General features: G+C 41.9%; 1 protein-coding gene across 17 annotated transcripts in view; it reads left to right on the plus strand.

Annotated features, from left to right (window-relative positions):
- Positions 1-8,830, plus strand: part of ANKS1B (ankyrin repeat and sterile alpha motif domain containing 1B) — a 1,073,811-nt gene extending 1,064,981 nt beyond the window's left edge. For 11 of the 17 annotated variants that reach the window (XM_053895874.1, XM_053895878.1, XM_053895875.1 and 8 more), the window contains one exon: positions 6,962-8,830. In XM_053895874.1, the coding sequence (XP_053751849.1) occupies positions 6,962-7,072 (111 nt within the window). In that variant the 3' untranslated portion in view covers positions 7,073-8,830. Of the gene's footprint in view, positions 1-6,945 lie in introns of all 17 variants that reach the window. The other 6 variants (XM_053895876.1, XM_053895877.1, XM_053895880.1 and 3 more) reach the window with 3 other exon arrangements.
- Positions 8,831-17,863: the final 9,033 nt, after the last annotated feature.

Here is a 17,863-nt window from a genome sequence, read left to right on the forward strand (position 1 = left end):
GAGTTTTTTGATTACTGATTCAATTTCATTGGTGGTAATTGGTCTGTTCAAATTTTCTATTTCTTCCTGATTCAGTTTTGGGAGATTATATGTTTCTAGGAATTTATCAATTTCTTCTAGGTTGGCATATAATTTTGTTGGCATATAGTTTTTCATAATATTCTCTTATAATTCTTGTTTATCTCTGTGGTGTCCATTGTTATTTCTCCTCTTTCATTTTTATTTTGAGTCCTCTCTATTTTTTATTTTTGATGTGTCTGGCTAAAGGCTTATCAATTTTCTTGATCTTTTCAAAGAACTAGCTCCTGGTTTTATTGATCTGCTCTGTTGGTGTTTTAATTTTCTATCTCATTTATTTCTGCTCTCTTTATTATTTCCTTGCTGCTCCTGGTTTTAGGTTTTGTTCTTCTTTTTCAAGCTCCTTTAGGTGTAAGGTTACATTGTTTAGTTGAAATTTTTCTTGCCTCTTGAGTTAGGTCTGTATTGCTATAAACTTCCCTCTTAGAACAGCTTTTGGTGCATCCCAAAGATTTAGAACCACTGTATTTTCATTTTCATATGTATTTTTTTATTTCCTCTTTGACTTCTTGATTGACCCATTCATTATTTAATACCATGTTATTTAACCTCCACATATTTGTGTTCTTTCCAGACTTTTTTTCTTGTGGTTGATTTCTAGTTTCATAGTGCTGTGGTTGGAGAAGATGCATGGTATGACTTCAGTATTTTTTAATTTGTTGAGACTTATCTTGTGGCCTAATATGATCTATTCTGGAAAATGTTCATGTGCACTTGAAAAGAATGTGTATTCTGCTGTTTTAGGATGGAATGTTCTGTATATATCTGTTAAGTCCATCTAGTAAAACCGTTTCCTTATTGATTTTGTTTGGGTGAACCATCCATTGATGTAAGTGAAGCATTAAAGTCCCCTACTATTATTGTATTACTATCATTATGTCCTTTATGTTTGTTATGAGCTTTTTTGTTTTTGGGTGCTTCCATGTTGGGTGCATAAATATTTACAATTATTATATCTTCTTGTTGGAGTGTTCCCTTTATGATTATATATAGTGTCCTTCTTTGTCTCTTGTTACAGTATGTTTTGAAGTCTAATTTGTCTGATATAAGTACTGCCACCTCAGCTTTCTTTTCACTTCCATTTGCATGATAAATGCTTTTCCATCCCTTCCCTTTCAATCTCATGTGTCTTTAGATCTAAAATGAGTCTTTTGTAGGCAGCATATAGATGGGTCTTGCTTTTTTATCCATTCCACCACCCTGTGTCTTTTGATTGGAGCAGTTAGTCCATTTACATTCAAAGTAATTATTGATAGGTATGTACTTATTGCCATTTTGTTACCTGTTGTTTTTGTAGTTCTTCTCTTTTCCTTTCTACTCTTGCTCTCTTGTCTCATGGTTTGCTGGCTTTCTTTAGTGATATACTTAGATTCTTTTCTCTTTATTTTTTGGATATCTATTACCAGCTTTTGATTTGTGGCTACCATAAGGTTTATATATAACATCCTGTGCATATAGCAATCTATATTAAGTAGATGGGTACTTAAGTTTGAACCCATTCTAAAAGCAGTAAAATCTGGGGTGCCTGGGTGGCTCAGTCGGTTAAGCTTCCAACTCTTGATTTTGGCTCAGGTCATGATCTTACGGTTCATGAGATGGAACCCCACATTTTTGGGCTCCATACAGACAGTGCAGAGTCTGGTTGGGATTCTCTCTCTCCCCTTCTCTCTGTCCCTCCCCTGCTCATGCATGTTCTCTCTCAAAATAAATAAACTTTAAAAAATAAAAGAAAATAAAGGTAGGAAATTTTTACTCCTAAAGAAGGAGTAAAATTTTACTTTCTACTCAGAGTCCCCTTTAACATTTCTTATAGGGCTGGTTTAGTGATCATGAATTCCTTTTTTAAAAAAAAATTTTTTTTTTAACATTTATTCATCTTTGAGAGACAGAGACAGAGCATGAGTGGGGAAGGGGCAGAAAGAGGGAGACACAGAATCGGAAGCAGGCTCCAGGCTCTGAGCTGTCAGCACAGAGCCCAACTTGGGGCCTGAACTCACGAACCGCAAGATCATGACCTGAGCCGAAGTTGGATGCTCAACCGACAGAGCCACCCAGGCACCCCGTTATCATGAATTCCTTTAAAAAAAAATTTTTTTTTAACGTTTATTCATCTTTGAGAGAGCATGAGTGGGGAAGGGGCAGAGAGAGGGAGACACAGAATCGGAAGCAGGCTCCAGGCTCCAAGCTTTCGGCACAGAGCCCAACAAGATCATGACCTGAGCTGAAGTCGGATGCTCAACTGACTGAGCCACCCAGGCGCCCCGTGATCATGAATTCCTTTAACTTTTGCTTGTGGGAACTCCTTCTTTCAATTCTGAATGATAGCCTTGCGATTAGAGTACTCTTGGTTGCGGGTTTTTCTTCTTTCAGCACTTTGAATATGTCATGCCACTCCCTTCTGGCCTGAAAAGTTTCTGCTGAAATACCAGCTGATAGCCTTATGGGGCTTCCTTTGTATGTAGCTGTATTCCTTTCTCTTGCTGCTTTAAAAATTCTCTATCACTACTTTTTGCTGTTTTAATTACTATGTGTTTTGGTGTGGCCCTCCTTGGGTTTAGTTGGGGGTGCTCTGTGTCTCCTGGATCTAGATTTCTATTTCATTCTCGATATTGGCCAAGCTTTAAGCTATTATTTCTTCCAATAAGTTTTCTGCCCCCTTTTCTCTCTCTCCTCTTCCTGGGATTCCTATAATGCAGTGTTATTACACTGGATGGTCTCACTGAGTTCCCTTAATCTACTCTCATTTTTTATTAAGCTCTTTTCTTTCTCTTGTTCAGCTTGATTGCTTTCCATTACTCTGTCTTCCAGGTCACACATCCATTCTTCTGCTTCCTTTAGTCTGTTTGTTCCCTCTAATGTACTTTTAATTTCTAATTGCGTTCTTCATCTCTCTGATTGGTTTTTTTATGTTGTCTATCTTTGTTGAGGGTCTCAGGTTCTCTACTCTTTTTTTAACTTTTATTTATTTTTCAGAGAGAGAGACAGAGCATGAACAGGGGAGGGGCAGAGAGAGAGAGAGAAGGAGACACAGAATCTGAAGCAGGCTGCAGGTTCTGAGCAAGCTGTCAGCACAGAGCCTCATGCGGGGCTTGAACCCACAAACTGTGAGATCATGACCTGAGCCGAAGTCGGATGCTCAACCGACTGAGCTTCCCAGGTGCCCCTGAGGTCCTCTACTCTTAAGTCCAGTATCTTTATGACCTTTACTTTAAAGTATTAATCAGGCATATTACTTATCTCCAAGATTTTAGCTATTTTTCTGTAACTTTGTCCTATTAGTTCATTTGGGACCTATTCCTCTGTCTCTTCATTTTGCCTTTGTGTGTCTTGTTTCTATTAGGAAAGTCAGTTATGTCTTCTGCTCTTGAAAGTAGTGACCTTAACAAGAAGAGGTCCTATAGTGCCCTACAGTGTAGTGTCCCCTGTTCACCAGAATCTGGCACTTCTGGGGTGTCTCCTCTCTCTGTTGCATGTGTCTCACTGTTCTGGCTGAGCTGTTTTTGCCTTCAGTCCAGTTGTCTGCTATGGCTCTTTGCCTGCTGTGGGCAGGGTTTGGTCCCCTGTGTTAGGGGGTTAGTCTGGGCTGCCTTGGGCTTAAGTTGGAACAGACCAGGTATTTTCCAGAGCTACAGGAGCACCACACTGCAAGGCACTCTGTGTTGTCTCCTGAGAAGTTTTTGTTGGGGGATGGGGCCTATAGTCAGACTAAATATTCCTAGCACACTCCTGGGGCCACAGACTGCTGTGTGTGGTTTTCTTCCCCTCTCCCCAGGGCAGGAGTTGCTTTGGGGTGGTGCTGACCCCTGTCAGGGCTGCTTGCATACTGCCATGCTTGTGGCATTGTTTTGGATGCACTCAACAAGGCCAGGTTGGGAGGTGGGTCTACAGGAGGCTATGGGGCAGGGCATGCTGTTAGCAAGCTAGGTAGAGTGCTGCACTGGTTCACACGGGTATACCTGTATGTAGGCTGGGGGTTGGGGGAAGGAAATGGTGCCTGCCAGTTCGTTTGTTCTTAGAGAAGTCTCCCAAAGATCTCTGCGCCTCTAGCACATGCTCAGAGATTAGTTAATAAATCTCCCTCCCTTCTGTATACTACAGGCATTTTTCAAACTGCTGCTTCTATGCTGTATCTTGGTGGGGCTATTTGTTATGCTGTCTCTTTAAGGGCAGAGACTTAGTTTCCTATCAGTCTCCGGTTCACTGATTTTCAAAGTTCAAGGTGTGTTAAGCCCCTCTGGTTTTCAAACCCAGATGTTATGGGAATTCATCTTCCCCAGGGCAGGTGCCCTGTGCCTGGGTGCCTGGTGTAGGATCTGCTCCTCTCCCCTCTGGGCCCACAGCATCCCTCCCTCAGGTACCACAGGCCCATTTGGCTTCCAACTGCATCTCTGCCTTTCCTCCCTTCTTCAGTGTGGCCTCTTTCCTATATTTAGCCGTGAAAAGTCTGTTCTGCCAGTCTATAGATCATTTTCTGGGTTATTTACACTGATGTGGGTATTATCTAGGTGTATCCATGGGATGAGTTGAGCCTAGGATTCTCCTCGGCCACCATCTTCCCTGGAAGTCCCCGGAATAAAATTCTTGATTTTCCCCTTAAAGCTGTTTACACTCTCAATCTTTCCCAGCTCGGTAAATGGCATAACCATTTACCATATTGTTTAAGCCATAAATCCAGAGATCATCCTTAATTCCTGTCTTCCTCTCACCACCATGTACAACCATGAGCAGGTTCCATCCACTCAACCCTTAACACATAGATCTGTCCACTCCTATTTCCTCACTCTTCTCATCCAGGCTACCACCACTGCTCTCCAGAACTACTGCAGTACATGTCCTAACAGTCTCTCTTCTCCATGCAACCAGAGTGATCCTAAAAAACATATCAGATCATGGCACCACTGCCCCAAGTTCCAAAAGCTAATTCCCACCACACTTCTCTATGATGCTCAGGCCTTCCTATTCCTCAAACAGACCAAAGCTCACTCCTACCCAAGACCTTTGTGCTACCTGTTCCTTCCACCTGGCATAGTATCCCCCATATTTTCTGCACAACTGACTCCCACTTGTCATTCAGGTCTCCACTACATGAAGCTTTTCCTGGGCCGCCCAATCTGAGGTAGATGCCCAGGCACACTCAAGCATATACCCGCTTTTAATTCTGTGTAGTATTTATTGACGGAGATTTGTTCATAATCTATCTTCCCCCACAAAACTGTAAGTTAAATGTCCAGTTTTCAGAATATTTTTTGGATTATCTCTTAGACTGTTGTAATTCATTCTCACATGGGCTGGATAAATCTGTTCAAGGCAGGTGCCTCCATCAGACTTAACTCTGGTCCCCAAAGACTTCTTCCGAGAGAGCACAACTGGGATGGATGCCATGGGGGCTCACAGAATATGCATCTAAAACCCTTCACTGAGAAATGATGAAAATATACAGTGAATAATACTGATGTTCTTTAACTGCCTCAGCATCCCATCCCCCTCAGCTGGTGTCCATGTTCCATCTCCCTCAGGTCTATTTGTTTATTACTCAAAAACATTCCATGATTCCTAAGAACATGTGAAGTCCTCCCCACAGCTTTGTGGAGATACAATCAAATCATGCTAGAAGGTAGCCAAAGGGCATGGATCCCACAGCCTTCCAGCAGGCACGAAAGTTCACAGTGCAAGAGAAATGAGGCCTTCCCAGGCTATCTTGCTCCAGCACTCCTGAGCCGAACACATAGCCAGGGCCAGGGCAGATGTGGAAAAGATGAGGCAGCAATGTGGGGAAGAACTCCCTGCGAAAGCCCCGCCTGAGAGCTCACAGCTCAAGCCTTACCCACGAGTGGCCTTTTTTGACTTTGTATGCACAGGGGCTAAAATGGTTTTAACTGTTCTACAGCTCAGCTCAGTTTGGTTCAAGGCTCAGCCTAACTTGGCCCTGCTTACCTATTTACCCTCCTGTCTCCCACTCTGCAAACTGCAAGCTCTCAACCAGCTCTTTCTCCTTGCCTCAGGGGCTTTGCACATGCTATTCCCCCTCTCCCTGCCCCCTTGCCAGGCAAACTCTTGCTCATCCTCCAGCTGTTCAGATATTACCTCATTATTTTATAATATCCAATAAGTATGTATTGTGTGCCCACTATTATTTACTGGGTTGCCAGGAGCTTTTCTAAGTTTGGGGGAAACAGTGACAAAACAAAATCCTACACTGCAGTGTAGGATGAACTAATAAACATGAGATAATGTAAGTGGCACAAGGATTATAAAGAAAAGAGCAGAAGAAGAGAGCAGAAAAGTTAGGATGCTATTTTATATGGGGTGAACAGGTGAGGAGGTGGTGTTCGAGCTGCAACCTGAATGACATTAGGGTATAAGACATGCAGGTGTCTGGAGAAAGGCATTCCTGCAGAGCAGATGATGTGAGTAGAGGCCCTGGGTGTAGGCTTGGCATGCAGGGAGAAGCAAAGCCAGAGTGGCTGGGCTTCACCTGAAGGACTTAGGGTTTACTTTGTGATGGAAACCACTGTAGGCTTGAGAGGTGGGGAGTGACATAACCTGGTTCACCTCTTCCAGGAAGTCCCCTGGCTCCTTGACCACAGAGCACCCTCTCTTCCTCCTTCCCCCTTCTCAGTACTGAAGTGCAGAATTCTGTGTTTGCTCTCCATCTGTGTGCCTTCAAGAGCAAGGGCTGTCATTCACCATCCACCCCTTGAGTGCCTTGCATATAGTCCTTATACAATAAATGTGTATTAAAAGGACAAACACAAGATTCTCATGTATCAATATCCCTGCAGTCCTGTCAGAGCATAGCATTGGTTTCCAAAAAGTTTTAAGAAGCATGTTTGCACCCGAGTACAGGTACCGTATAACAGGCATCAGCCTTTCTGTTTTAAAGCAGATCGACCCCTCTGAACAAAAGACTCTGGCCAATCTGCCGTGGATTGTGGAGCCAGGACAAGAAGCCAAGAGAGGAATTAATACCAAGTATGAAACCACAATTTTCTGATACTCACCATCCTCCTGTCCTCGCGGTGCCTTGCACGCTGAGCAGTCCTGGAGCAGGCTTCCCTTCGCGCCTCCGTTTCCACCCAGCCCAGGAGGAAGACTGCTCTGTTTGTGTGGCCTTGTCACGGGCGAAAGGCCGCTGGCCATTCCTGGGGATGTTCTTTCTGCACCAGTAACAGAAAGTGTGCAACCAAGACTTTCCAGCCGTAACCCCTGAGAGGCACGAGTTGAGGTTTTTTGCTGACTCTCCCGACTCCCCTCCCTGCCACCACCCAAGGTATTTCTAATGACTCTGCCCCCAACACTGCTTTGCTGAATTTGGGGATAATACCTTTAAAAAAAAAAGTACAGGGGATCTCTAATACTGCCTAAAAGTATAAACATCTTGGATTTTTCAGTCAGCAGTTTTAAAGGTAGAATCAGAACAGAACTACCCCCATAAAACACCTGTAAAATCATATCACTGAGCATCATTTCATGCATAAGGACAAAAACCACCCCCATGATTGCCAGGAAATCCTGTTTCCCAATTTCTATATTTGTGGATTTTATATGTAATAAACCATGTCAGATAAAGAAAAACTTTACATCTATGGATTGATTCAAAATTTAAGAATGATTCAAAACAGGAATTTATTATGCACAGAAAAATGTGTCTTGTATTAAATATTTTTATTAAAAGAATGTTTCATTAATGCACTGATAAGAAAAGTAGGTTAGTTGTGAGGGATGTTTCTGGTTTCATTTCAAATGACTAAATTTTTACTGCTACCACTGAGAGGACTGGCTTGGGTGTGGCAAAGTACTGATGACGCTCCCCAGAGCAGGAGATTAGGGCAAGCAGACTGGCATCCAACCGAAAGTGCTGATGCAGCCATAAGCTGCAAAGATTGTTTTTTTTTTTTTTAACCTTCACAGTGTTTTAAAGAAAACGTTAAAAAAAAAAAATCTAGGGCTCCTGCTGTCAAGATTTCTGTCATGGAAACCTTGTTTGAGAAAGGTGTTAATAAAATTCTATTGCAAAAATTTTTCTAGAAAAAGTACAAAAAAAAAAAAAAAAGAGAGATTCCAAAGTAATAAAACTCTTTTCTTGAAATAAATGTTTGCTTACTATTTGATTAAATAAAATTTACTTACATTTCTTTAAGGTATTTTAATTTTTTTAATGTCTCTGTGGAGTATTTGTATGATACCATAATGTATATTTATGTAGAATCAAATTATATAAACAGTACCAATATCATTATAGAAAAAAATAACATTTTAACGTATATTGTTCTAACTGATCATATTGTGAATCATTTTGAAGTTCATTATAGCGATATTGATAAATTGTGGGATTGTCTTAATGTTTTTTTTATTAACCAATATTATTTTAAACTTGAGGCTTATCAGTTATTCATCAGTTGGTGAGTTTTAAAGAAGGATAACTAAATTTTGTTTCAAACTGACAAATGTATATGGATTTAGTTCAGTGTTGAAGAATTTTAATACAATATTAAATTACTTGACCTGAACAGTTCCTTGTATATATTTTGCCTATTCACTGTTGATATGTATGTAGTAAATGGAGAATAAAATAACACTGAAATATGGTACCAAAAGGTAATTGTATAGGAGCAAAGTAAATAGTAGCTTTGCTGAAACAGAAACCTGTGTAAATATGCTTGGGCTTCCAGTTATAAATTTTGTAATTTTTGTCATTATTTATATCCTATTAAAAAAAAAACCACACAAAATAAAACAAATTGTACAGCCACCGGTGCTTGGCATCGTTCTGTGAGCACCTTCCCACTTCCATTTAGAATCAAAACCAAAGGCCTAGTCTCCTCAGCATCCATACTAAAGGTATTTTTTAATTGGCCAAATTGAGAAAACTTGCTCATTTCTAAGTTGAACCAGTCTGATAAGGATACTTTCACCTTTAAAGCTTAGATTTCAGCCAAAACAATCCCCATTGCCTTTAAATATTAAAGTAGGCTATAAAGAGGAATCGCCAAACAAATTTCTGAAAGAGCAAGGGCCACCCAAGTAGATTGCTTGTCTCAGACAATGCAGATAGCACGTTTGGAAAAAATCTACATGTTTATCTCTGTCAGCCCGGGGTACCATAACAAAATACCATAGACTGTGTGGCTAAACAACAAACTTATTTTTCACATTGCTGGAGGCTGGAAAGTCCAAGATCAAGGTGCCAACAGATAGGTTTCACTCCGAAAGCTCTTCTCTTGGTTTGTAGGCATCTGCCATCTTATTATATGGTCACATGACCTCCTCTTTTTATGTGTGCAGAGAGTGGGGGAGCAGCAAGCTCTCTGGTGTCTACCCTTATAAAGGCACCAATCCCATCCTTGAGGGCCCCACCATCATGACTCCATCTAACCTAATTATCTCCCAAAGGTCCATCTCCTAATACCATCACACTGGAGGATTAGGGCTTCAACATAATTTTGAGAGGACAAAACATTCCATACACTTCATCCATCCTTCCATTTTCCTAAAACATACGTGCCAGCTGCAAGTCAAGTGATATAAGGCCACGCTAGAGAAACTGGAAAGATCAAAGATTCACATTCCATATCCTATGACTTTCAGGAGATCTCCCCTGCACTGCTGGATCTGTTACTCTGAAACACTAAAACAATCTTGGGGTGCTACAAGCCTGCCGTGCTTGTAGCAGATGCATGCACAGGGCTTTGAAAACGCTAGAAACAATCTGAGATGGGGTAACATTCAGAGAGGCAGAAAGGACAGGTTTCCTGAAGAAAGATTTGGGCTGGGGTTTTGGATGGTAATGCTTCAGGGTGCCTAGGTGGCTCAGTCAGTTAAGCGTCCAACTTTGGCTCAGATCATGATATCATGGTTCGCGGGTTCGAGCCCCACACTGGGCTCTCTACTGATAGCTCAGAGTCTGTGGCCTGCTTCAGACTCTGTGTCTCCCCCTCTTTCTGCCCCTCCCCCTCCCTCTCTCCCTCTCCCTCCCTCTCTCTCTCAATAATAAACATTAAAACAATTTTTTTAGATGGTAATGCTTCAACTGGGCTAGTTTGCACTCCCCCCCCCCTTTTTTTTTTTAAATCTTTGCTAACTACCAGGTCAGCAGTCCTCCTCTCTCTGTGGATCAAATGCTTATTTGTATCCATTACGGTCCCAGCATGAAGCAGATGGCACACTCCAATTGGGATTATTTTAGAGTTTAATAAATAGAATACTTACATAGGTGTTGGCAGCATGTAGGGAAACAGACGGGTGAACAGTGTCCCTGGGCTGGTAATTGCCTAAGGGAGAATGGGAAGGGAGAAGGCTGTGTGGAGGAGGCTGCCAGACAGGCTGAGGGACATGGCCAGCTGTGGTGGCCCTCTAAGAGGGAGCCAGGAATTAAAACACCCTGATCTCATTCTCCACCCTGCATTACCTGAACCCAGAAGCCCAGGACAAGGAGCCCACTGATATGGTCTACACAGGGCAGGGAAGAGGGAGGAGAGCTCTAAGGGGCAAACAGAAGAGTGCTCACATAATGAAGAAAGGATTTGCAGCTAATTTCTTGAAGGAGAAGTCTGACACATCACTAACTGCAGTATCCATAGGGGATAGGGATCCCTTCCAAAAAAGGACTTAAATAACTCATTTTTTTCTTAAATTATATTCTATGATAAATTTGGGTGAATGAACCCTATAAAAATTATGCCTAGTTAATCCATTAATAAGTTATGGCAGTGATTCTTCTCAAGATATACCAGATTTTCTGTTGGACTAGTTAGGAATATTCCTGGTGCATATAATGCTTGGATACAATGGGGCAGAAAACAGTCTTAGATAACGAACACATGGCCAAAATCTCAAAAATAAAAATTCACAATTGGACCCCAAGTAACTGCTCCTAAACTACTTCTGGAAAGAAATGAAAATCTGATAAGTGGGCTAGCCTCCAGAGTTCATTCTTCTCCCACAGAATTGGAATATAATAACCATGTTCAAAAGTCTATATGGAATAAAGCCTTTTTAAGACATTAAGTTTTTTAGTTCTTTTTATATAAGGTATTCACTGAGTAGGTTTCCTATGAAAATTAAGAGATCAGACAGTTAGAACACATTTTCTTAAACTATAATTGGAGAACCAGCCAACATAGGCCAGCAGAGTCTACCTGCACCAATGCTCCATCAGGCTGGGCCCCTACTCCATTCCTGTCTCCCCCAATACCCAGCACACCCCACACTCATTTGCAGCTATCTGTGCCCCAGCTTCCCCCAGAAACCAGCTCCAAAGCAGGCAGAGATTCTCCTTAGGCCTGTTGCCCAATCACTATCCTGCATACTGTGAAATTCCATTAGTATCCAAGAGACAGGACTTATTTTTGTGGTGGTATTAACCCTAAGAATTTGGTGCGGACCTGGGAATGCCAGTTCTACTGTTTCCTCTCTGCATCCCAGGCCAATCTACTTACTGAGAACTTGCTCTGTTAAGCATGGCACCATTTTACTTAGAATTGCTAATGCAAAGATGATCATTCCTGACCCAACATACTGTACTCTGTATAATTCATAAAGAATCAGAACTATAAATTATTTATCATCAAAATAGCTTTTGTTTTACTTCCCAAAACCCCAAAGAACTGTTTGTAAAAGCTACACGAGCATTTAACTTTCCAAGTTAATGACCAAGGACATAAAGACTTACATCAGACTGAAACAGAGACTCTCCATTTAACAGCTGCAGTAGGGTCACCCCAGCTGAAGGTGGCAGCCATAGCAGCTGAGGTTTTCTCAGGGGTTCAGACAACTGAGGAGCACATGTGTCGCAAAACAGACTTCACAAGCACAATGGAACTAATGCACATCTCCCGAGTCCTGCCATTTAGGAAACCTCTAAGTTATGTCTCAGAGGACGTAATGTAAAAGCTGAGCTGGAGTCATTCTTACTCGTGACATGGTAATAAAAGCCATTCAAAAAGCCATTCAAAAGCAATCCATATTCAATACTCAATTTAATTGTCCCCTGGATGTCTCAGTGCCTCAATCAAGCATCCCAACAGCTGCTCCCTGAGCAGCCTGCAGCTCTCCCTCTTACTGCCTCTCCTCAATAAGACATGTGAGAAGGGAAGTCAAGATGCCTCCAAGAAGCAACATCAGCTGTTTTCTGGCATTTGAGAGGTTGATTTCTCTCCAATTCTCAAAAGTGCATGCTAAGTTTTCTGAGAAAAAAAAAACAAAAACAAAAACCCCAATGTGTTAAGTGTTGAGTCAAGGGAGATTGGGAAAGGAGAAAGGCACAGAAAATTCAGGAATACCATTTTAACAGGCCATTCCTCGGGTGTGTGCCTGGGTAGGGAGGTGGAAGGTTGCAAACTCAGCTGCCTTCAGGGCCACACAGGTGACATGAGTGAAGGGGGCATTGTGGTGATCCACAGAACACCTGCCTCATCTCAGAGGGCAGCTGCTACTTACTTTCAGTGGATCGTTGCCAGGCAGAAATGACCCTGGGTCAAAAGATTTTCTAAGAAATCAGGATTTATGCAAAATCACCAGGTTTTCAAATGGTGGCAACAAATTCAGGATTATAAAAAATACATGTGGGCCAAATACAACTCATCTGTGGGCTGGGCGTGATCCATGCCTCACTTCTTTGTGACTTTCTGAGATTCCATCAGGTTTCAACAGCCTCACAGCTAGATGTCCAGTTACTTATCAGAGGAGGAACAGTGTGTTTGTGGCTAGAGTGAGGGGGTGGAGGAGGCAGAGACACAGAATCACTGACATTTGTTGAACTACTCTTATACACCAGGTTGGTTTATTCAGTAGCAGGAACTGAATTCAGGGACTAGTAGCAAAAACCAGAAATAACAGGCTCTTAAAACATGGAAAGGTTGAATTTTTTTTCTCTGTAGCTTGAATTTCAGATACAGTACAGGGCTGGGATGGCTGGAATGGTAGCTCCACAAGCTACTTCTACATTCCTACTGTATCAATCCTTAGCATATGGCATCCATCTGGAAGGTCACCTCATGATCACAAAATGGCTGCCGGAGGATCATCTAGCACATCCACGTTCCAGTAAAAAGAATGACAGTAAAAAGAATGGTAAGGACCAAAATTCTCTTCCCTCCCAACTGAGTAAGGCAATCTTTTAAGAGCTTTCCTGGAAGCTTCACCCCACAGCTTCTAATTACATCTCATTGGCCACCCCTACAAAGGCAGCTGGAAAATGTAGCTGTTGATTTTAGCTAAGCACATTGCAGCTCCCAACAATCCAGGAGTTGTTAGTGAGGAAAAGGGAGAGACTGGATATGAGGATGGCCACCAACAGTGCCTGCCATGATGGGAATCATCACATCCCTAGTTAAAAAGTGAAAGCAAGCACACAGAGGTGAGACATCTGGACAGAGAAAGCCATGACTAGAGAAGGAATTGATGGTAATAACCCTGTAAGAGTTGCTCTATAAATTAGCCATCAAATCCAAGTAGGAAATATCCTCACATCTGTGTTAATATAATATGCACACCAAACGTCTGTGCTGCCCAGCAACACGCCTGAGAATGTCATGGCAGAGCAGGTGTGAAGGAACACACCATAAGCAGCCATCACAAGTGCAGTGGCAGTTGGACAGGAGTAGAACTAGCAATGGCCTGGTCATCAAAGTTCTCAACCTCCGCTGCACTCTGGAATACTGCACTGGGGAATTTTAAGACAATACGGACGCCTGGGTCCCATCTCCAGAGATTCCGAATTAATTGGCCTGGTTAGATAAAGTCCAGGTTTGAGGAAGTTTTTAAGTTTCCCAGGTAATTCTAGGTGCAACAAGTATAAGAAGCTTCACTCCTGGATGGATGAGGCCCTCCTGATCCCCTGAGATGTTGGGCAATCCATGTAAGTCTCCACACCAGAGGCTCCCTAGGAAATAGGTCCTTGAGACAATTAAAACATTTGCTGAAGGTCACACAGCTAGGAGGTTATTACAGTCAGGATTTGAATTTGGATACACTTGACAGCCAAAGCCAGAGTTCTACCACACGCCCAAGCACCAGCCCAAGCAACAAGCCCAAGGTCTTCCCATTCTCATTCCCAATCCTCTATCACTCACGGGTGCATGCATATCCAAAGAGAAGAAAGTTTGAGACAACTCAGAAGAAAGCAGATGACAGCTTTCCTGCTGAGCAAAGTCTGTCTCCTGGGTGCTAATAGCCAAGAAGACAGATCTACCATGAGGTAGAAAAGGATTCCTAGAGAAAGCAAAAGTCATAGGGTCCCACCTTGTAAACCATGGAAATGTGGGCAGCAAAGGAATGGTGTTTTGTAGCTGAGACCGAAGATGATAATGCCATTGAGACCTATGTCAGGTGCTTGACATATTTTTCAAGCTTCACAAAAAACTCTGTAATTAAGTGCTGTGGTCCCTATTTTACAAATAAGGAAACAGACTCTGAGAGGCTATACCTTTTCAGATGAAAGGAAAAGGAGAAAAGGAAATGAAATTAAGGTGACAGGCACATGGATGCACTAGCTCCAGGGCTGCCACTAATTTGAAATGAACACCTTAAGAGTTCCAATGTAGAAACAGGCATCTCCAGGGAACAGATCATGGTAGGGCTGCCACCTTCCCTGCTCAATGTCGGAATCATCTGAAAATTGAGACCAGGTTGGGTAGTGGCCAAGTGCCGACAAATCCAAAGCATTCCCCAACCTCTGCCATGCATTTGGCTGTCAAATTCTTTTCAGAGAACAATCTCTATTGACATAGAGATGGGTTAACCAGAATACCAAAAGTAGAAGGTCCTCAAGTACAGGGACCACCTCTGACAGCTCAGGACCTAGGATCAGTCACAATGCATGACGTGAATGGGTGAAATGAATAATGAATTAAGTGCATAATTGAAATGACGTTCCTGGATCCTCTCACCCAGGAGCTTTGGTGAGGAGGCCAACTACATGGACCAAAACCCTAGCTCTACCACTTTGCTGTGGCTGTTTCCACATCTAGACAACAGAAATAATACCTTACAGCCTTGTTGTGAGGATTCAATTAAATAATATGTATAAAGTGCCTGGCATAGGGCCTGACACAATAAAATGCTGGTAAAAAAATAAATAAAAGCTCCTCCCTGTTTCCTTGAAAAAAAAGGATTTATTAGTTCTCAGAAAGTTATTTGACAGAATGGGGCAAATCAACACAAGGTGAAAGGTTTAGAATCACTACTAATTGAAGATGAATCAGAGATGAGAAACACAGATCTCTCAAATCTTCCCCAGCTGCTGAAACCTAAACCTTGACCCCTAGGACTGGTGTTCATCTGCCATAAACCCAGGAGGATTCCACTTTCAACTGAAACCGCCACTCCACTTGTAGCCCAGTGGGTCTGGGTCTCTCTATAAAGAAAAGAAAATCAGATTTGGACTGTGGCCCTGGCTTTGTCGCTGATTAACTGCCTGGGGTGTAGTTCTTCCTCTATAAGCTAGGACTGCACAGTCTGCAAATCCACTCAAAGTACTGTGAAGATAAAATAACAGCTGGGCAGTCCCCTGAGTGGGGACAAAATGGAGACTTGAATGGATGGTGAGAATCTTTGCTCCAACTCACAACAGCCACCCTGTACTAAGCAGGAGGCTTCATTCAGCTGTGGGTGCTTTCCAGTTTGATCAGCTGCTCGGAACCACCAGATCCAAACCTGGGCCTGGCATTCTCTAGTTATTCTTGCCCTGGGTGATGGGAAATTACAGAGGTAGATTTCTGTTTTGATTTCTGTGATAAGCAGTATTCCCAGTTCTGAAGGCCTGACCTCATAAATGAATTTACAGTGAACACCAGCAGCTCATTTTCCTGAATCATAATTGAAATGAAAACTTCCCAAGTTTTGGTCTTCTTACATCATCTGACTTAGAAGTAATACACTATTGATGCCAAATGACTTCAAAGACCTGGTCTTTGATGAGTCCCACGTTTGATGCATATTTTTTTTTTTTTTTTGCCCCTTCCCTATGAATATACACAACTACACAATAATTCTGTGGTTGTAATTCTATGGTTATACTCATAGCCCCATAGCAGTTGATATTCTAATTCCGGCATTTAAATAACTGTATAGTATCTCCATGGTCTTAAGGGCAGGGGTTATGAGCAAGGAAATCTATTCAAGTGACAATCTTCAGAGACCAAGAATTATTCGAAAATCATTTTCTCCTTCTCAAAGGCCGGTAAGTAAATTATAATAACATAATGTTGAATAATAGATTGCCATACTTACCAACTTAAACACTTCAGGGAAATGTTTATTCATTTCATATAATCTAGGAGCAAATCTTTTATTCAAGTGAAGTTTTACTTTCCTCTAACGATGCTTCACAATAAAATGCCAAACTAAAACAGAAAGATAAAGAAAATGCTAGTGACATGCTACTTTTTAATTAACCTCTTGATATCCTGGCGCAGAGGGAGGACAGAGAATGTGCTCTGGACATGCAACCGTATATACAAGAATTTCAATCATTCAACAACTATTTACTGAGGCTCCAACTGGAGCCAGGCTTATGTTAAATGTGGTATAAAAGACACAGACCTGGCTTCATGGAGCTTATGACCTAATCGGGGACTCCAATAAGTAAACAATACAGGGTGATAAAAAGTCATGGCGGAGAAAAGAAGGCACTATGAGAGGGCAAGGCAAACCTTCAGCAGAAGGGTCATCTCAAAATATATGAAGGATAAGAAGGAATTAGGGAAAAAAATTAGGCTGGAGAAAGGCAGTATAAGAGAGAGAACAGCATATACAAAGAAGCAAGAGAGCACAGAGCAGGTCCAGGGTTTTAAAGAACAGCGACAAGATTAAAATGAGCACTTTGGAAAAATAAAGCAGAGTGGCACAAGAGACAGCAGTCAGGGAACTGTTGCCAGGCCAAAGATGACAAGACCCGAATAACACCAAGAAATGTTCATTGAGCACTTTCTTCATCCAAGCATGGAGGTAAGTACCTCATGAGCATTACCTTATTAAATCTTTATGACAACCATGAGAAGGAAGAACAGATACCCATTTTACATATAAGACAACTGCTGATATTTTTTTTTTCATATTATCCATTGTCCTCAATCTCTCCCAACAACTAAAATGTATTTCTTTATTGCCTTGGCTGCTGCTTAAAATAGTTCTTGGCACACACTAGATACCGAAGCCATTCAGGATAGGCCGGTGGCTGAACAGACAAACCACTAAAGAAATTTTGCCCAAGACCACATTAAAAGACCCATGCCCACTGCATTCACTATACTTACCACATCAAGCTGCAATTCTTAGTCTTTCTGGTCCTTCTCAGTCTCCTGTGCTGGTCCTTCATCTCACCAACCTCACACTGTCCTGGACTCCAGCTTAGGACTCCAGTCTTGTCTATCAATACCTGTTTCACTGCTGATCTCATCTGATCCTGTGGTTTTAAATACATTTGATGTATTTAAAGTCACTGATAACTCTCAGATTTGTATCTGCATCACAGATTTTTCCCATGAACTCCAGACCCTTTTATTTGACCACCAATACTCAATCAACATCCCCACTTGGATGCCTAATGGCCATCTCAAACTTGCTATGTCCAAAACCCTGCTCCTTTCATAATCGTTTTCACCTCCATTAAAGGCAATTCTAATCTTCCCATAGCTCAAGCCAAAGTGGCTAAAACCTTGGTATCATTCTTGTCTTTCTCACAACTTTTATCCAATCCACTGGCAAATCCTATTATCTTTAAAATATATCCAAAATCCAACTGTCACAACCCCTACTGCTGCCACCCTCGTCTGGCTGCCTTCGT

The sequence above is a fragment of the Panthera pardus genome, unplaced genomic scaffold (assembly GCF_024362965.1).
Source record: "Panthera pardus isolate Hobbes unplaced genomic scaffold, ASM2436296v1 HiC_scaffold_6, whole genome shotgun sequence".
Taxonomy (NCBI): domain Eukaryota; kingdom Metazoa; phylum Chordata; class Mammalia; order Carnivora; family Felidae; genus Panthera; species Panthera pardus.